The sequence below is a fragment of the Pelodiscus sinensis genome, chromosome 1, assembly GCF_049634645.1.
Source record: "Pelodiscus sinensis isolate JC-2024 chromosome 1, ASM4963464v1, whole genome shotgun sequence".
NCBI classification, from domain to species: Eukaryota; Metazoa; Chordata; order Testudines; family Trionychidae; genus Pelodiscus; species Pelodiscus sinensis.
In genome coordinates this window covers 39,850,907-39,872,257 of record NC_134711.1, presented here as the reverse complement: position 1 = coordinate 39,872,257, position 21,351 = coordinate 39,850,907, and the positions used below count along the sequence as shown (strand labels likewise).

The 21,351-nt window shown below is 40.1% G+C and overlaps 1 protein-coding gene across 6 annotated transcripts in view; it reads right to left on the bottom strand.

Annotated features, from left to right (window-relative positions):
- Window positions 1-793: 793 nt before the first annotated feature.
- POT1 (protection of telomeres 1) overlaps window positions 794-21,351 on the bottom strand; it is a 152,212-nt gene continuing 131,654 nt past the window's right edge. For all 6 annotated transcript variants that reach the window (XM_075928408.1, XM_025184410.2, XM_075928396.1 and 3 more), the window contains 5 exons: window positions 19,664-19,799; window positions 17,327-17,421; window positions 11,672-11,763; window positions 4,559-4,664; window positions 794-2,714 (listed from right to left, as the gene is read on the bottom strand). In XM_075928408.1, the coding sequence (XP_075784523.1) occupies window positions 2,602-2,714; window positions 4,559-4,664; window positions 11,672-11,763; window positions 17,327-17,421; window positions 19,664-19,799 (542 nt within the window). In that variant the 3' untranslated portion in view covers window positions 794-2,601. The remainder of the gene's footprint in view (window positions 2,715-4,558; window positions 4,665-11,671; window positions 11,764-17,326; window positions 17,422-19,663; window positions 19,800-21,351) is intronic.

The following is a 21,351-nucleotide window of genomic DNA, read 5'->3' as shown; positions in this document are numbered from 1 at the left end:
TACAGAAGGATCTGTCAACACTGAGACAAGTTTGTGAACAGTGGTTGTAACAAATTCAAATCTTTCGTGAGCATTGAAAATCTCAAATAAAATACATCTGACATGACAATTCATTAATTAGGTTCCAAATCAGCAAAGAATCTAAGAATCTAAGAATGCACTTTGTTGGATGAAGGCCATTGGCAGCAGAAGTTTTTGTACTTTTGAGAACAGATATTCAAAAGTTAAGTCTGAGCAAAGAGCTCATTATTTTAAAATATGTTTATTAATTAGCTAAATACTTACAATATTCAATAGCCAGACCACTTTAAATGCTACATCTACAATTATTAAATGATTTAAAAATGTTCTGCTAAGAATCTCAAATATCAGTGATAGTGAAAACAAATTTACACTGAAGTGTAAGTCTTATATATACTAATCTATTACTTTTCAACAGGTTTACTTTAAAATGTATTACGGAGGCTGTACCCTATGCTTGCTACGCTCACCAACACTCCTCTCCTCTCTGGCAGCTTTTACAGCCAGACAGCCTGTTAATCTTGCACTGTTTATATAGATAAATGAACAAACAAAGCTGTATAGAAAAAAAAGGATTAATTGATCTGTTGCTCACGTACTATGTGTTACAGATGGATCTATAGCCAGAACTCAGTTTTGCAGCTGGTTCTGGTTGAACTGCAAGTAAACAAGATGCTGAGACTCCACTTTCAATTAGGCTGATGATGTCATTCTGTCATCTGGCACGAAAAATGTTTGTATATATAGAGAGATACTAATGCCTGCAACGATGTACAAGAACATGACTTTTTATTTACATAAAAACAGTTACAATTTCATACATACTTTTTACTAATGATTTTGCAGTGCATGATATGATTTATGTCATGTAACCCAACCAGAAATATAGGCTTTTATACAAATCTTATCCGAAAAGAGGTCTGCTTTATAGTTTTAGTGATAAACTACCCATTATATAGCAAGGACTTGTATATTTCTTATTTATGAGTGCTTCAGGAGTTTAATTACACAGAAATTAAAATAATTCACTTATCATATCTCTCATCAGGCCAAAGGGAGGCAAGCAGCTCCTCTCGGAACAATTGCCAGTGTTGTTCCTTGCTTGGCAAGCTGATGGTCTCATTCAATCAGGCTGACAGTTTCTCCTTGCCTTGAAAGTGACCCATCATCTACCCATATTGACGAACCTTCTATCTACACGATAACTGAGAAAGCATATAATGTCTAGGTTTATGACTCAATGTTTCTATGGCTCGGAGAGATTTTTAGAATAATACATTAAATCTATTCATAATTGGATGAAATAGTGAGTGAACATAATAGTTTATTCTACTAAATCTCTCTTAGAACACTGCAAAATAATTTGATTTAGTATCCTAGTACTAGTTAACTATAAATACTATTTTAAATATCTCCATGCTCCCTTTTAAAAAAATCCTCCTTGCAAGTGTTACGTGATTTTTCTCCTTGCTGACAAGAAACATATTCCCCTAGTGAGAACTTTTACATTAAAATTATTCTCTAGAAAATTATTCTGAATTTGGGGCAAATACTTTAGAATGCAAGGTAAAAGCAATTGTACTGTTTCCACGGTGGTTTCCAGCTAGTCACTGATTGGCCTGAAAATGTTTCTAAATTTGGCCAACCAATCTAATTACACAAAAGAGAAAAGCAATCAAGACAGTATAATCAGATTCTAAATTTAGTCAAACTATGTGCAAGAACCTCTGCACGTACACAATTTAAAGAAGAAGTGATGTCAAATATGACCCCAAATATATCTGACTTTACCATCCTCACAATATAATAAATATTAGTATTCATTTTAATATTTTAAATATCCCTGATTTTATGGCCTGACTTTGTATTTCTAAATCAGATCAGTAATTCTAACTCATGCAAATAGATCCACTGAGGTCAAGGACACTACTTGCATGCATCAGGACTGCAGGAAGAGCTTACTACAATCTACATATCAATGAGAAATTAAAGCAAGGAAAAAGCCCATGTGTTTTTAGAATCCTAAAATAGATTTGTACAGAATAAAGTGAGGGAGCACAAGTTAATGGAAGAGCCTTGTTTCCCCAGCTTTGCTCAAATCACTTACTCTTTCGTATTAAAATAGGTTCATAAACAGAGCACAATCATGTTTATTCTTCATATATTACAAAACATTTATACTTTATAATGTCCATTTAAATTTGACTCTAGGTCAATGATAATTTTCAGGGATGTAATAGCTTGAAACCTTTGGCTATTAACCTACTTTTAACAGTCTCTACCACATAGTTACCACTCCCATGAAGTGCTGGGCACTTTAACTACTACTTGACTCACTGGATTAGCCCAGGGCAAGTCATAAATACCTCGTATGTCCACTTAATTTTAATTCAGGAACATAAGAGCTAAAGCCTTAGTACACAGGTGAGATGCAAAAACAAACAAACAAAAAAAGACATTTGCTTTCCTGATTATTATTTCTCAACACAGAACACAATATGTTATACAAAAGCTTTTATGGTATTTTTAACTTCAACATTTTTGTAATCCATGTTAATAAATCTCTTATAATACATATTACTAGATAACATCTTCAGCAACCATAGTGTCAAAAATTTGATAGCAGACTTGCTGTTCCATTCCATCTCTGACATTGTAAGACCTGATGAAGCATTCCAACCATGGTAAGTCATCTACAAATCAAAAACAAAGTGTACATTTTGACATATATTTTCAGCTTTTATAAAAAAAAAAGTGCAACTTCAACATAGCCTTTAACTAGGAATAGTAACACTACTCAGATGACTAGTAGGAAAACTAAAAAAGGATTTTGAATTTTCTCATACAGAGTTGTTTAGTCTCTGCTGAGAAACACTGGAGGAGGAGACAGCAGAGTGGGATTTGCATCATTATTCTCCCTCTGTTCTCACCAAAGGGTTATATATGGAGCAGATAATGCACTGCTGAAATATATGTTCCATTCCATGGAACACCCTCTGCATTAGGTAGTTGATGGTTCCCAGAAACAAGAGTGCATGGGTGCACTGGCCTTGCACTGTGAGGAAACAGGCTCCTGAGTATCAGAGTTATGGCAAAGACAAACAGATCTATGCGGACAGCCTAGTGGAAGCTTCCACTTGATGCCCCAGATGAAATGCCCAAAGGAACTCTTTGATGAGATCTTCAAGGAGATTTCCTTACCCTGCATCACTTTCCATAGGGGTTTCCTGCAGGAAAGGGTGCTCCAACTTTGTGTGTGCATTCAATGGAAGAAATAAAGCCTAAAGTGAGGGGCTCAGACTGAATTCTCTATTAATTTTCACTAGGGTATTGTGATATTTTAAATAAAGGTGTTCTGGTTAACTTCCATGTGAATGTGAATTACACGTCTAACACTGCCTGGATATACATGTGTGTATAGAATACTGAATTTACATCAGCATGAATGAACAGTACATCCTGATGGCCTCTATAGTGACTGAATTATTACTCCTGTTTCCAAAGACCCTTCTTTTAAAAAAGAAAACCAATGGTAATACACTACACAAATGTAAAAGCAGCGAGAAGTCCTGTGGCACCTTATAGACTAACTGAAGTGTAGGAGCATAAGCTTTCGTGGGCAAAGACCCACTTCATCAGATGCATGTGATCAGTTGTAGGTGTAGGTCTCTGTCTGAGGGTTTGGAGCATATGCGGTTGTACCTCAGTGCTTGGCTGTAAACAATGGATCATGTGGTGTGTCCAGGATAGAAGCTGGAGGCAGGCAGTTAAGTGTAGCGGTCGGTAGGTTTTCGGTATAGGGTGGTATTGATGTGACCGTCACTTATTTGTACCGTGGTGTCCAGGAAATGGACCTCCCGTGTAGATTGATCCATGCTGAGGTTGATGGTGAGGTGGAAGCTGTTGAAATCATGGTGAAATTCTTCCAGAGTCTCCTTCCCTTGGGTCCAGATGATGAAGATGTCATCGATGTAGCATAGGTAGAGAAGGGGTGTAAGTAGACGGGAGCTGAGGAAGCGTTGTTCCAGGTCAGCCATAAAAATGTTGGCGTATTGTGGGGCCATGCGGGTGCCCATAGCAGTGCCACTGGTCTGAAGGTATATGTTGTCACCAAATCTGAAATAGTTGTGTGTGAGGATAAATTCACAGAGTTCAGCCACCAGTTGTGCTGTGGCATCATCAGGGATACTGTTCCTGACAGCTTGTACTCCATCTGCATGTGGGATGTTTGTGTAGAGAGCCTCTACATCCATGGTGGGTAGGATGGTGTTTTCTGGAAGATCACCATAGGTGATCTTTGCCCACGAAAGCTTATGCTCCTACACTTCAGTTAGTCTATAAGGTGCCTCGCCGCTTTTGCAGATTCAGACTAACACGGCTACCCCTCTGATACTTTACACAAATGTAAGTAACAATTTCCTTACAATTTTGTAGTACTGAATTTGGTCTGTGCTCTCATCATATTTATAATAAATGAATGGCGCATTCAGCTTAACTTTACAAATTTCATAGTAGATAACAAAAAGTGACAGCTGACCTAGTTTTGTTCCTGAAGGACAAAGCATACTCATGATCATTTCCATCTTCTCCTGAAGAAGATTACTGGTAAGGACTTCAGAGGCAGGAATCTGGAAAAACTTTTCCTGAGCAAAGTGGAAGGGTTTTGAGGAGAAAAAATAAAAATAAATAAATTAGGCATCATTAGTTAGAGTTATTTTAGTAAGCTCTTATGAAGATACTAAAATGACAAAAGGAAGTTCAGTATTCAGTTCAGTATTTTTAAAACAATCAGACACAGACAAAAACAAACCAGAGCAGGAGTGCGTATGGTATTAACCTTGAGACATATAGTGTGCTCAAAGACTCAGACCACCAAAAAAAGTGAAATACCACCGTATTAACACACATGCTGTTTAAGATTAAATCCTTTAAAGATTATGAGGTGCACAGATACTATTAGAGCCGAGTGAATAATAATTTCAGTTGGAAGGGGGGTGGAACCAAAAAATGTGGGAACAACAAAACAAATTCATTTGATTTAAACTGAAATTCAGTTTTCCAATTTTTTTTTCTGTTTTGAATCAACTGAAATGTTTTAGGTAGACACACTATTATTTCTTTAAGATTTTTCTTTTGATTCAGTCAGCTTGGGATGTTTTTCATCATTCTGTGATTTTCATAATTTTCAGTTGGACAAAATTTTAAAATGGATTAATTCATAATGAAAGTAAAAAAGAAATATTTCATAAAATGTCAAAATAATGTTTTCAAATGGTTGATATGAAACATTTTGATTCTGATATTGTTTTCTTTTTTTTTCTTGGAAAAACTATTTGACAAATTAAGCACAAATTTGTGAATCGTTTCAGAGTCCCCCCAAATGTATTTTTTAGCAAAAATAATATTCCTCCTCTAAACTGCCCAGCTCCAGTGATTGGAGCATCTAAGTATGATAGACAGACAGACAGACAGAAATGAGTCAGACATAATTTTGTTATCCTTAAATTCAATAATACCTTACTCCTCAAATTTTCCCATGGCTATAAATGCAAATCCCAAGGAGTAAGATAAAACAGGAGTAAGGATAGAAGAATCAGAACCTATATTAGTAGAATTCTCATTCTTCTGTTTTAAAAGATGTGAGTGGGTTTTAAACAATTTATTCTCCCACTATAAAAAGTAGAGCATGCAGAATGATGAAACAAAAGAGTAGGGGAGCTGTATACCAATTTTCACTATAGCATAATTATGTTAACATAACTTGGACTAGAATTTAATTTTGTGTCCCTTCCCCCCACACTTCTTGCCCAATCTTGACTCCCTCCCCCTAGAACCCAGCTGACCTGTCACCTAGCAAAACAGGGTCTTTCCTGATCAACCTCTAAGCACTAAATAACAATACGTTTTATGTCCAGAGACTCATGTTCAACTCACACTTTCTTTTACACGAATTAATGTGAGAATACTTTCTCCTCAGTTTAACTTTTATACTAGAAGTTTAATGGAAAATTACCAAAAGGTGGGAAAGGGTCAGAGAGGGCCAGTTTAAGATTATTCCCTTTTTCCTTCCAAGTTCTTCCCACCACCATCCCATAATTTTGGCTCAATCTTCTCCCCAGCTCCTTTAACTTCAACTATCAGGATAAGAAAATTAACTGGCAGCATTGCTATAAACATCTGAGGAGAAGCTAGTTTCAAGTTATACTTCAAAGTAGTTGTTCTTCTTCTCAAGCACTGCTGGAACACCTTAGTCTGGGCAGAGGAAAATGGAAGTTTCCCTTTGAAGTGCATATGACATTTCAAAAGAAAATTGCCCCCTCCTCTTTTCCCTTCTCTCTCACAGCACAGTTGTGGCACTCAGCAGCTCCTCCAGATTCATTTGTCAATTTAAAAGAACAACTTTCAAAGAAGAGGAGAGGTGCAGCAGAAAGGAAAGAAGAGAAAAAACGTAGGTACTGCTGGGCTTCAGTTTCCTTTGCAACTAAAGGCCTTCATATATTAAGAGAAGAGCCTTTTAACCTGTTATACAGAATGTATTAAATAAAGAAAGAGAAAAATATTTGCCTTTTACTGTCTATTTGGAAGCCAGTTGGCACAGTTGGTAAAATATATATTTATATATTAATTTGTATATATTTTTTGAGGTGAGGAAGTTCCAAGCTGTGAAACAGAGGACCAAAAAAGCCCAGCTGGCTTTAGATAATTCCAAAGCTGCAGTGTAATATAAAACAAATATAATGCTATCTCAGATTAGCATTATTGATATCTTTTCATCCTGTCAAAGCCCTCAGACTTCTTAAAGTTTCCATTACTATCTGAAATTATCAGCAGGTATGCACTAACCAAATGGCAACCAAAATAAATGTCTATTGCACACAAACAGCTATTTAAATGAAGTATGAAGGCCCAGATACACAAAATATGGGACATGCAGAGTAGGGATATAAAAACATTTTAAAAAAGTAACTGTCAAAAATCTTAGCAGTTATACATGCTAAGGCTTATACTGCAGAGCCTGCAGTGCAGCCGGCTCCCCTGGGAATGAATTGGCAAACGGTGCATATTATATAAATAAGCTGGCTTCCAACGCACACTGATTGCTGACCCTGCTCCCAGGGAGTTGGCTGCTGCTCCACACAGCAGGCTGTGCGCCTGCTCTTAGGTGCCGATCCTGCTCCCAAGGAGCCGGCTGCTGCCCTGTGCTGAAGGCCAGGCATCAGTTCCTGGCTGCCAGCCCTACTCTCAAGGAGCTGGCTGTGCTGTGGGCTCTGCAGTAGAAAACACATGGTGGCAACTGGCTCCTAGGAGCGGAGCTGGCAGCTGGCGTGCATCGGCAGATGAGTTGAACCGCAGCTGGAACTGATAAACCAATGCTTATTGGTTAACTGGTTAAACTCTTACATCCTAATGCACAGTACTCATGACTAGTATAACTGCCATTGTGAATGTATGTAATGTATGAAAAAGGATCTTCTATTTTTCCACACAGTAATACATCTATTACATATGCATATGAAAAATATTTTGCATTTAAAAAGCACGGAATCATTTAGCTAATCCCTCACATATCAATGCTATTTCTATTTCAGAAAATTGGGAAAAGGAGGCATGTAATTTAAGCAAAACGTGTAAGTCTCACTGAGTGAATGTATAAACCTATGGTAAATGTGGAGACCAAGTGTCTAAGTATGCCAAATAATTATCTTTCTGGGAGCAGGAACTAACATTTATTTGGTGGCTAGATGAATACAATCTAAGAGACGCTAGTCAATCAAGCAAGAACTCCTATTACCTAAACTTCTATATCAAAAAACTAGATGTAAAGGTTGGACAGCTATATGGTTTTGGCAGCAATTTACCAAGTAAGGAACTAGAATTGTCAGAGTAGTTACATAATCCTGTGCTAACACCCCTCCCCACTCCATAGTCATTCTCAATGACTTTCAAGCATCAAGTCCAAAGCAATCAGAGAGGGTGATTTTAACACCATGACAAAGAAAAATTCAGCGAACTTATCTAGGCACTTTGTGGAAACACAACATACTCTATATCCCTGTGACAATGTATTTCAAATTACCACCTTATGTAGCCTCCACATTAATCCCTTGTGTATGATTATGATATTTTTCACAAAAATGCCTTTTAAGATCTCTCATGAAAAGTCATAATTTGCTGAAATTCACTGTTATGTCAAAATATGTGTATCACCACTGTATATGCAGTTATGAGATTTTACTATACGGTTATTACTCTAATATGTTGGGAGTTTAGGAAAAATACCTATAGCAAGCTCTCCAGTGGCAACAAAGGGGTGAACCACACTCAGATGCATATTAAGCGACCCTCACCAGCCATTCACACCAGCAGGTGCATTGCAAACAAGAGATTTACAATTCAATAAAAAAGATCCTCATGTGCTACACAGTGGGGATTGTTTAACTCAGTTACTCATCAAGGTATCAGGAGAGGTGATGCTTGACTCCATGTTTGAGCCAATATTTTTCCAAACACATGAACTGAGGATATAAAGCAGGGGCCATCAACCTTTTCAAATGAAAGAGCCAAAATACATTAAAATTCAGAACAAGCAGTCAACAGAAAGCCAGTATAAGAATTCTCATTTGCATGACTGAAAATACACAACTTAATATTACTTAATATTACTAATACAGCAGAGTCTCTGTCATCCGATCTAAACGGGACCAACACATGGTCGGATTACCGAATATGTCGGATGATATGGACTCTATTGTAGAGAGCAACGCAACAGCTGATGCCGCTCCTGCCGGGGATGTCCCCAGTAGGAGCGGCATCAGCTGTTCCGTTGCTCTCTAGGAGCAGCTGCTGCCGCTGCCGCCGGGACACTTCCAGGCAGGAGCAGCAGAAGCTGTTCTCTTGCTCTCTGAGGGTATGTCTACACTACAAAGTTAGTTCGAACTAACGGACGTTAGTTCGAACTAACTTTAATAGGTGCTACACTAGCGCTCCGCTAGTTCGAATTTGAATCGAACTAGCGGAGCGCTTAGTTCGAACTAGGAAAACCTCATTTTACGAGGACTAACGCCTAGTTCGAACTAGCTAGTTTGAACTAAGGGCTGTGTAGCCCTTTAGTTCGAACTAGTGGGAGGCTAGCCCTCCCCAGGTTTCCCTGGTGGCCACTCTGGCCAACACCAGGGAAACTCTATGCCCCCCTCCCGGCCCCGGACCCCTTAAAGGGGCACGGGCTGGCTACGGTGCCCGTGCCAGGTGCAAGCCTGCCAGCACCCAGCTAGCAGACCCTGCACCTGGCACGGCACAGAGCCACCCACCCGATGCCCCCCAGCCCACCCCCTCTTGCCGGGACCAGGCTGGCGGCTCCCGGGAGCTTGCCCTGGACCGCAAGAGGCGAGCACCTTCCTGGGCTAGTGCGGACATCGTGGACCTCGTCCACGATCTCCGCACTAGGCACAGGAAAGTGGCCGGCTAGGGCAGGAGAGCTGCCAGCCTGGCCACCCAGGAGCAGGTGTGCATGAAAATCAGGGCTGAGACCCCCGACCCTGAGCCCTGAGCTTACAATGGCTGTCCTGGGTCAGACCAAAGGTCCATCTAGCCCAGTAGCATATCTGCCAACAGCGGCCAACCCTAGGGACTCTGGAGGGGATGGACCGAAGACAGTGACCAAGCCATTTGTCTCGTGCCATCCCTCTCCAGCCTTCCACAAACTTTGGGCAGGGACACCACTCCTACCCCCTGGCTAATACCACTCCATGGACCCAACCTCCATGACTTGATCTCATGTCCCTTTAAACTCTGTTCTAGTTCTAGCCTTCACAGCCTCCTGCAGCAAGGAGTTCCACAGGTTAACTATTTGCTTTGTGAAGAAGAACAACTTTCTCTTACTAGTTTGAAGCCTGCTACCCATTCCTTTCCTTTGGTGTCCTCTAGTCCTTCTTTATGGGAACTCAGGAAGAACTTTTCTGAATGCACCCTCTCCACCCAACCCCTGCTTTTAGAGACCTCTATCCTGTCCCCCCTCCGTCTCCTCTTTTCTAAGCTGAACAGTCCCAGTCTCTGTAGCCTCTCTTCATCTGGGACCTGTTCCCAACCCCTGATCATGTTAGTTGCCCTCCCCTCTCCCAGCCTTTCTCTTCCCCTCTCCCACCTCCTTTTCCCAGTCTCCCCCAGTTTTTTTTCAATAAAGACAGAGTCAATGTTGGAAGAAACGTTATCTTTATTTTGTACATCAATAAGAAGGGGGGCTAAGGAAGGGTAAGTGGAAGGAGGTGAGGGAGGAATGGGGTACGAGCCCCCGATGGGGAGGACTGGGCTGGCTCTGCGGGCTTCTGGGGGTGGAAGCTCTCCTGCAGCCCCCCAATTACTCCCTCTCCCCAGATGGCAGCCTGCGGCAAGTGCAGCCGGGCTGATGGCCGAGTGGTGTGATGTGCCCAGTGTGGCCACTCAGGGCACTCCAAGCCAGAACTTCTTTGCAAGCGGGGCACCCCTTAGAACTGTGTGTCCGGGGGGGGGGTCGGGACCCTTTAAGCGCAGCCCTCGGCTAGCCTGAGACAGCATCTCCATGCTCTAAGTCCTCCTTTTATGCCCTGCCGGCACTGCTTCCGGCCATCCTTAAGCCCTGTTCAGAGTCCACTCAATGTGGACTTGCTAGTTCGAACTAGCAAAACGCTAGTTCGAACTAGTTTTTAGTTCTAGACGCGTTAGTTCGAACTAGCTTAGTTCGAATTAACTAATTCGAACTAAGTTAGTTCGAACTAACTTTGTAGTGTAGACATACCCTAAGAGAAGCTGATACCGCTTCTGCCAGGGACGTCCCCTGCAGAAGCAGCATCAGCTGTTCCCTTGCTCTCTAGGAGAAGCTGCTGCTGCTCCTGCTTGGAAGCATTCTTCCCGGCAGCAGCTGCTCCTAGCAAGCGAGGCCGTTCTCCCGGCCCGCACTGTATCTTGCTTAGTTTGATGAAGTTTAGGATTTAAATGTCATTTTATTTCTCTATGCTTAGCACTTATATTCACTTAAACTCTCTCATTCTGTAGTTAATATACTTATTTTAATATTTGATCTTTCCCCAAGATGTTAGACAAACTCACTGGTAATCTGCTCAGATTACAAAGGCTGGAGCATGCCCACTATCCTTTGAAGAGGTGAACTAATTAATGAGTTTTCACTAATCAAGGTCTTGAGCAATGTAAAATGACACTCTGTGAGTAGTTCATGACATGCTGAGAGAGCCTGAATGTAATTTTGGGTGTGCCTTTACATGCTAATGGCTGCATGAGAGGAAATCCAAAATGGGTTGATTGTCATTAGCAGAACAGTGTGAGAGTACCCTGATTCAGCCAGTTAAAGGGGACACACCAATCCCCCACAGTCTAGGTTGTGCTCTGGGGGAGGGCATTGTCACAACCCCCAGTGCAGTTCCTCTCTTCAGTTCCATTTTAAATCCCTCATTTTAACTCTCTCATTTAACCTTTTATCTGGTATTGATATAAACAGCATTTTCATCAATGGGGAGTGGTGATCATTTTATTCACTATAATAGTTTGCTTTAAAATACTGCACATGACAAAGAGAATGCACAAATTCATATACATATGCAAACATCTCTGTGACCAAATGCAACAAGAACTGTCATCTATGTACTTTCTGTTTACTTACATAATCAAAGAGGTATGCATCCAGTGCTCCTGTTCCATCATCAAGCGTAAACTTCATAACGAAGACATACTGGAGTGGTTCAATACCCAAAACTAGTGTGGGAAAAATATTTCGCGTTAGGTACTGAATATTTAAGACAAAATTATCACAACAAAAAGTAACTGAAATAGTCTTTTTTTTTAAATCATGTGACTTACTATAAGGTTATAATTTTAAAATATAATCCAATACATTGAAAGGGTGGAGGGTATGAATTTATAAATAGAGCTGTGTGAATAACAGATTTTTCTGTTCAACGCTGGACTGAAAAATAAACAACACAATCTATTCAGGTTGACCTGAAACAAAAAACCTGATGTTTTTAAGGCAAACAATGGAAATGTTTCATTCAACCTATAATTAGATATTTTGTTTTATTTTAAGGTTTTTTGTTTTATACAAAATTAAGTAAAATTCCAAAACAAAATACATTTCTGAAATGAAAAGCATGTCCTCCATTTAAAAAAAAAAAAGTCACTACAATCTACATGAACTTGCTGTCTTGGTTGAAGAAAATCTGTATTTTTTCAGTGAAAAATGTATTTTCATAAAATTCACATAGCTCTATTTATAAAATATGTTTTATGACAACATTATTATATACTAAGTGAAAACATTTTCGGTTGCAGGTAAAATGAGAGATTTTGAGAATGAAAAAACAAAAAATGTAAATATACAGTGCCACATTAGTATGGAAATTCAGTTTTGCTCAAAGGTTTAGAAAAATACAGAAGAATCTTTTCTCTCTAGTAAAATGTCTGCATACATACCCATCCTTGACTATATATGGTAGAATCTCTTATAACTTGATCATCCACTGAAAGCAGTCAGAATTCTGGTTTTGGTTCAATGATAATAAGATCATACTCTAAACTAACACATTGTACTATATATAGTGAAATATATTATCTATGGGAAAACAATTCAGTCCATATGATATAGTTAACATTCCTAGGCAACACAATACAATAAAAAAGCTGCCTGACTGGTACTCTTAATCTAACTAACGCCAGCTATGAAAATTTAATTGCTAGGTACATTCTTGACTGATATCAACTGTGTCATCTGGCAAACAAAAAAACCCTAAAAACTAGGTATATAATTACTGAAACTACTTACCAATCATTCTCTCTCCTAGCTAACTTTAATTGAGAATATGTGTATGGTTTATATTTTGAATATCATTTTGGATACCTAGAAATGTTCTGCAGGCACCTGCTCTAAATCTAATGGTATTTAATATTTTCATTAATGACTTCGATAATGGAATGGAGAGTATGCTTATAAAATTTGTGGATCACATTAAAGTGGGAGGGGTTTCTAACAGTTTGGAGACAGGATTTCAAAATGATCATGGCAAACTGGAAAATTGGTCTGAAATCAACAACATGAAATTCAGCAACAAGAAAAGCAAAATACTATACTTGAGAATGAAAAAGTAAAGGTGCAACTACAAAACAAAGTACCTGGCTACAAAGTAGCACTGCAGGAAAGGGTCTGGCGCTTAAAGTGAATCACAGATTGAATGAGAGGCAATTTGGTGTAGTTATGAAAAAGGCTAATATTCTGGGGTGCATAAACAGGTATATCTCATATAATAGGCCTTGAGAGGTTGTTGTCCTGCTCTACTTGGTACTGGTCAAGAGACAGCTAGATTACTAAGCCCAGTTCTGGATGCTGCACTTTAAGAAATATTTTGCCAAACTAGAGACTTCAACAACAAAAATGATGAAATGTTTGGAAAGCCTGACATATGAGGAAAGATAAAAAAAATTGGGCATATTAGTTTGAGAAAAGAATACTGAAGAAGGACCCAGCAACAGTGTTCATATATATTTGAGAGCTTCAGGGGGTAGCCGAGTTAGTCTGTTACAGAAAAAAACAACAAATAGTCTGGTAGCACTTTATAGACTAACAAAACAGGTAGATGATACCATGGTATCCTCTACATGTTTTGTTAGTCTATAAAGTGCTACCAGACCATATATATTTATGGCTGTTATAATGAGGATAGAGCTTGTGATGGGGTAAGCATATCTTGCACTAGGCCACAAGGGGCTAACACCACACTTCAAGTGGAGGAATTCCCATCCCTATGACTGTACTGAGCATGCTCGACATACTGGCTCTGTATAAAGGGAAATATCTCAGCTCAGTCTTGGAAGGATGCTGGAGAGGAAGGATGTGTGGTGGAAGCTCCTGCTGAGAACCAGCCACAGATCCACACTGCTGGTTCTGAGGATCCAGGGGCTCAGAGTGTACTTCCATAGCTGACAGAGCACCAGCGAGCAGCCTGCCCTGAGAGACCTGGAAATCCTGAGACCTCTTGGACTGTCTCGGCACCAGCTACTTTAGGCAACAACCCAGAGTAGGCGAGTGAGTGGTACCTGCCACTTGAATGAGCTCAGTGTGTTTCAGTGGGAATCTCCGCTAAGCCGGTGGCAGTTTGCTCAGCTTCCACAAAGTCCTCCATTCCCGAGTCGCCAGTTACCTTTGGTGGAGGTCCTTAGAGACTCTGGGTGTTAGGATACACTTCCCTGTAGGGAAGGGCTACTCTACTGAATTTGGCTATTAGGCTATGCTGCCCCCGGTGAAGAGGTATGCTGGGTATTAGGCCATGCTGTCCTGCAGAGAAGGGCTACTCTACTGAATTCAGTTATTAGGCCATACTGCCCCATGGTGAAGGGGTGTGCTACTGATTCTAATAAGCCACAGTAGTCTAGGGGCACTGGAGTCAATGCCCTTGCCCTTGGACTGTGATGACTATGACGCCTGGAGGCCACACCATAGATGTAGAGATTATCGTGGCATCCATGCAACTCCTAGTCATGCCTGAACACAAGCAGGGTGTGTGCATCACAACAGTGATCAATTATTTTTCAAGTCTACTGAAAACAGGACAAGATGTAATGGGCATACTCTGCAGAAAAGGAGATTTAGATTAGATATTAGGAAAAAATATGTCCATCGCCAAGGGTAGTTAAGTACGGGTATGTCTATACTACCACCCTAGTTCGAACTAGGGTGGTAATGTAGTCAACCGGAGTTGCAAATGAAGCCCGGGATTTGAATTTCCCGGGCTTCATTTGCATGTTGCCGGGCGCCGCCATTTTAAAATGTCCGCTAGTTCGGACTCCGTGCCCCGTGGCTACACGCGGCACGAACTACCTAGTTCGTGCCGCGTGTAGCCGTGGGGCACAGAGTCCGAACTAGCGGACATTTAAAAATGGCGGCGCCCGGCAACATGCAAATGAAGCCCGGGAAATTCAAATCCCGGGCTTCATTTGCAACTCCGGTTGACTACATTACCACCCTAGTTCGAACTAGGGTGGTAGTGTAGACATACCCTACTAGAATAAGCTTCCAAGCTTCCCTGGCTTTGGAGGTTTTAAAAACAAGTTATTCAAACTCCTGTCAGGGTTGGTCTAGGTTTAGTTTGTCCTACATTATTCCAGGGGGATGAATTAGATAGCTTCTCGAAGTTCCTTCTAGCCATACATTTCTATGACTCTATGTGTGAATGATCTATTATAAGCTAAAACTAGAAATATATTCACATATTTTTAAAAACAAATTAATAAATGTAAAAATAACTGCAGTATGTGTTTGAAGAGTTATGTGAGAATACACATGTCCACAGAAACACTATTAAAGTTTATTTCAAGAAAAAGGTGAATGACCTATTTAAGCAATACTTAATATCCCCTGATGATTCCAGACTTGACTACTTTCAGGACATTTTATTTAAAAAGTGTCTAGATTCCATTGAAAGGAATGCACAATTGTAAAATAAGGAAGACTTTGCACTTTGGGCTCGTAACACCCCAAAGATATTTGAATATAACAACTGGTACTTCTTGCCTGATGGACCTTTGTATTTTTCATGTGAACCAGACATTTTAATAGAAATATAAGTTCTATATTATATGCATTATTTTTGTATTACAGACATTTATATACATTTCCATTTTATACTTGTGTTATCTTTAATAAAACAATTATGGGCAAAATAAATAGTTGATCAAGTATTTACATATAAAGAAAGAAATGTGCTACCTTGTACTTAGGATAGCCTTGTACAGGGGTGGACAATAATTTTTGATGGGGGGCCACTCCAAGAATTTGGTAAGTGATCAAGGGCTGTACTCTTCCCTGATATTAATGGAGGAGATGTGGTGTCTAGGACGGAGGTTGGGTGCAGAAGGAGGCGTGGCTTAAGGGACTGCGGTGCAGGAGAGATTGTGGGGTCTGGGAGGGAATTTGGGTGAAGAAAGCAGTTGTGACCTGAGGCACTGGACTGGGGTACAGTGGTTTGGGTTGTGACCTAGCGAAGGGGATTGTGACCTACGGCAGAGGATTAGGGGGCAGGGTCTGGGAGGGTATAGAAGGGGGGCAGAGGGTTTGGGTATGTGGAGTAGGGGTGCAGAAGTGGGAGACAGAGGCTTGGGGAAGGGAGAACCTGAGGTGCCAGAGGAAAGCTCTGGCCAGGAGACTTACCTCTCCCAGCCAGCAGCCCAGCATGTTTCTCAGGCAGCCTGCCTGTCTATCCAGCCCCCACACAAGCTGCAGTACCATGTGTGTGTGTGAATAACTAGGAAACCAGGGGAGAGAGTGTGATGCTTTGTGATTGCCTGTTATTGAAACAGGCAACTCCCATTGGATGGTTTCTGGCAAGAAACCGGCCAATGGGATTGTGCTGAGAGTGGGGACAGTGCCTGAAGCCTTCCCCCACTCCTTTCTGGGCTCATAGTTTTGAAAGGGAAACAGCCCAGCAGCCGCCTTTCTGAGTGGTGTAAATGTGGGGGCGATGCAAGCAGGGAACCTGCCTCAGGCTCCCTGATGCATCCATGGGCTGGATCCGATGGCTTGGTAGGCTGGATTCAGATCACGGGCCATATTTTGCCCACTCCTGGTCTTGTACATAGTTTATGCTGCCATGATCTAACCACTCAGTGATGATTAATTAAATTTAGAAACAGTTCAAACTTTCCCCATCTTTTCCCATTTACTTTCCTTTAATCAGTTGATGAAACTACCTAAAACAACACAAGGAATATATAGGGAGATTTCCAAAATCAAAAATGGGAGTTATGGGCTAAAACCCTATTGATCTGGGCAATTAGCTCTTCACCAGTTCCCTGGATAATGTAGTAGGCTAGAATTTTTGCTTCATAGCATTAGGGTGTACAAAAAAATAAATCTTACTATCGCTACAGCTAAGGAATATTCACATTTAACTCAAAAGAAAGACTTATGTATGGTACATATTTGTGTATACCTCACAGACATCTGTATGTATGTAACTGAAGATGTGTTACACTGGCACTGTCATAATTGTTAAAAATGCCAGCTACTATCGCATAAACATTAGACAATGCGCTCACATTCCAACAGGTAAAAAGTTTTTTAGTTAATCTTTAATATAAGAGTTTAAGAATGTAATCATGTATTCTACTCCAGCCCATACGGTGTAAATAATTGCATAGCTCCATATACATGCATCCATAGGAAATACAAAGATCTAAACAAAAGTGTAATCCATTCAGTGAGATAACTGGAATCTACCCTTAAGAATCCAGGCACAATGCATTTCAGGTCATAATGATGTTAGCTAACCTTTTGCTATTTCAGTGGGCTCCCACGATGGTTGTTCTTCTATGGCAAGGGAACTGAGACTCTGGATAGTTTTCTGCTTCGAGCACTGTTTACACCTGCCATTTAAAGTAAGATACTGATAATTCATCACCTGGAAGTCTGTACACTGTTACCTTTTTTTTCCTTCTGCACCAAACAAGTTTATTTCAAATAAGTTACTCAGTGGGGATGCAAGGCAACCTAACTATGGTGAGGCTTGCCCACATGTTCATGCTTCAGCTGATCGCCATATTTGGGGTCGGGAAGGAATTTTCCTTCAGAGTAGACTGGCAGAGGCCCTGGAGGTTTTTCGCCTTCCTCTGTAGCATGGGGCATGGATCATTGCTGGAGGATTCTCTGCATCTTGGGGTCTTTAAACCATTTGAGGACTTCAATATCTGAGATATAGGTGAGAGGATTATTCCAGGAGTGGGTGGGTGAGATTCTGTGGCATGCATTGTGCAGGGGGTCAGACTAGATGATCATAATGGTCTCTTCTGACCTTAAAGTCTATGAGTCTATGAAAAGGTGCAGTTTCCAAATCAGATTTTTAAGGGAGAGAAGCTTCATACAACATTTAAAGTACTAAACTACATTCATGCTCCTTATGAATCATCAGCTACAAACAGCAAATTATTTTGGCTCCTGGAAGGGCATAACTGAATAACAAAGACTAACAACAGTGCACAAATACCATTTGATAACATATTCGTACACAAATGCTTTTTGTTGTTTAACAATACAAAGTGCCATTTTGTAACAGCAGTGATAAATCTGAAACTCTACTATATATTAAAATACATAGGGTTATAAGATTATTGCCATAGGAATTTGGCTTTACCTGTGCCTAAAATAATCTAATGAAGAGCTATTAAAAGAACCTCTCATTTTTATTCCTGAGTACTTATATATCTTCATCAACTAAAATACTGTGAGTGGATAAAATTCTATTAAGCTGAGAGATGTCCATATCAAGTTGTTTTCATGCGCTAGTAATTAATAACTTTCAAATATGTTACATATAATATATGGCACTCAGATTTAGGATAGTTACATGGGAAATAAGGCAATATGCCAAAATTCTACATTGATTAAATATAAAACTGTTGATAATTGCAAAAGTTGAGATTTTAAATGCACAGATGTCAGGGAATTCAAAGATCACCCGCTATAGCAACCTTGGTATATATTTTATACTAGACTATTTACTTGGTCCTTAACTCAAATAATTTTGTTTTTCTTTACTGCACTGGGCTGGGGCTGAAGGGTTTGGTATGCAGACTGCTGTGGGGAGAGAGGACAACCTTAGTTCTCTCTCACCACTGCAGCTTGGGGCCAGGTGAGAAGTGCCTGATCATGGACACTGCAATGGGCACAGCCGGGGAAGGATGTATATCTCCCAGTTGGGGGATAGACATACATAAACAGAGAAATTCTGTGAAATATAAAGTAGATAGCTATCCCTTTCTCCACCCCTTCTTCCAGCTGTCCCAATGGGGTTATAGCTGTCTCGGTTCCCATGTCTGTCCCTTTGCTGCCTCCCGGTGGTTATAATGCAATATAACTGCCCCTGCTAGCAGAGTCCTCCCTTTCTATTTTATGAGAAACAATCACATTCCAGGCACATCCCATTATCCTGGCAAAACCAAATCCTTACATTGCTTTAAGTTATTATAAGAGGAACCTGCATACCAAACTTGGTGGTCTTAGCTCTTACCATTTTGAAGGAGGTTTAGAACAGTCAGACAGGCAAGCTCACTCACAAACTCTCTCAAATATATAGCAGATTACTGTATAAGGCATTCATTTATTGTGCTTTGGTAAGTACACACAGGTGAGACTTTGAAACATCATGAACTTTCAAGTTACCCAAAGGAGCTTCCCACCAAAGGTTGGAGACCTTTGTGGTGACCATTAATCAAGATGCCGGCTATGAGATGTGCTTCTCTTCAAAACAAATTTTGGGAGCTTTCACCAGAATTATAAATCTTCTGAACAAGTGAAACGATCATGAACAGGCCATGATTTAGTTTGCATAGTAGACTCAACCACCTCTGCAAGAGACACATCCACACCCTTGCAAAGAGGGCAATAAAGGTATAATAAGCTACCATCCGGCCAAATGCAAAGATATTGTTCCTGCTCTCGTCAAATCTAAGGTGACCCCTGGGAAGGTGTGATTTTTCAATATTTACACAATACACAAAGATAAAGAGGAATCAGGAATTTAAGTTATTGAAACTAACTTTCCATACAATCTATTAATTGTAAACTACTAAACCACTTCTAAACTAAAATCAGTTTTTTCTTTTAACCTACCCATAATGCCATATTTTCCCTTGCAAAAGGAAAGGAGCTGAAAGGTCTAGTAACTCAAGATCTTCTTTTGTGGATTTCACAGGTATAATACATTTAAATCTTCTTGAAAGTTTTCTGATTTCTTTTAGCGTCACTCCTATTCAAAACAAAAAAAGTTTACTTAATTGTATTTAATGATAAATTACTTGCTTCATCTTTTTTGACCTATCATCGGATATCCATTTCAGCATCTGTAATTCATCACTGTAAGCATGCCAGTATTGATGGAACTCCTTTTTTGTTACAGGGTCAGGCCAGAGGGATACAGAAGAGTGGTTGAAGGAAAGCGTATTAGCCCTAGACTGAGAAAATCTCTGCTCCCAGGGTAAACTATCAAGGGCTAATCCAGAATCAGCAGGAATTTGTCAGACCAATCGGCAATTAAAGCACATAGAGCCAATTACGAGGTTTCCAGAGTCTAGTGAGTTAGACTAAGCACAACACCTGGGGCCAATGAAGAAAAAAGGGCTCCCTTTCTGGTAGCTCAGTGTGTTGAGGAATGTGAGGAGAAAAGAAGTTGTGGAGAATCTGGGAGGAATAAGTGCATGCAGGTACCAGAAGAAAAAGCCTGCAGCAAAGAAGGTGCTGGAGAAGGCTGTGGGGAAGTGGCCTAGTGATTGGTAGTTGTCATACAGCGGTTACCAGAAACATTACAGACAGCTGCTATTACAGGGCTCCTGGGCTAGAACCCGGAGTAGAGGGTGGACTCAGGTTGCTGGCCCACCAGCTCCCCATTTCAGTACTAGAAAGAGACTGGTTTTGGCACAAGGGTTTGTCCTACCCTGTACTATTGGGAGTGGCAACAAAGATTATGAAGTTTCCCCTCTTCTCATGCTGGTCAATAATGAGAGTAGCTCAACAAACAGAAGATGGTGTCAAAACTGAGGGCTGCTGTGAGCCTCTGAGGCAAGTAATCTGCCTGAAAGCACATGACCCACCAAGGTTAAGGAGGAACTTTGTCACAGCATCTATTAAAAATATAGGAACAACCACAAAAATTTTACAAGTCTCTCATTACTACATGGAAAAACATCAAAATGTTAACACATCCACAGGTTACATGTATAAAGTTGTAAGTTACCATAAAATATGTTTTAAATATATTTCATAATAACAACAGTAGCTAACAAGATAGCAGACCTGAAAGTAACTTTACTCAGGTTACATTTTATTTAGTGATACAGGGATGTTATTTCTTAACCTACCATATGTCTTTCAGTCATAGCAGTATTTGTTTAATATGGTTCCTGAACTGAATCTAGGAACTCTCTGACCTTAGTCCAATGCAATTGTTTCCTTGTAACTGCAAGAACCAGTCTGATACACTTAACCCTGTAATTATTGTTAGGCACATAATAACCACTAGCTTTTGGATAAATAGCAGTTGAATTAATTAGTTCATGAATAGAAAACAGGAAAGAAATATAGCAGTGTATTTTCTGAAATAAATAATTTTCTGCAAAAACAACTTTTGCTTACATTAGATTTAAGATCTTACAAAACCATTATTATAGGAATGATGACTTTGTCTCATATTTTATTGTTATTGTTATTACAGTTATTTATCATGAATGAGTGCCAAGAGAAGCCAACTAAATCAGGGTGCCATTATGCTAGGTACTGTACAAATACATAGTACCACAGAGACA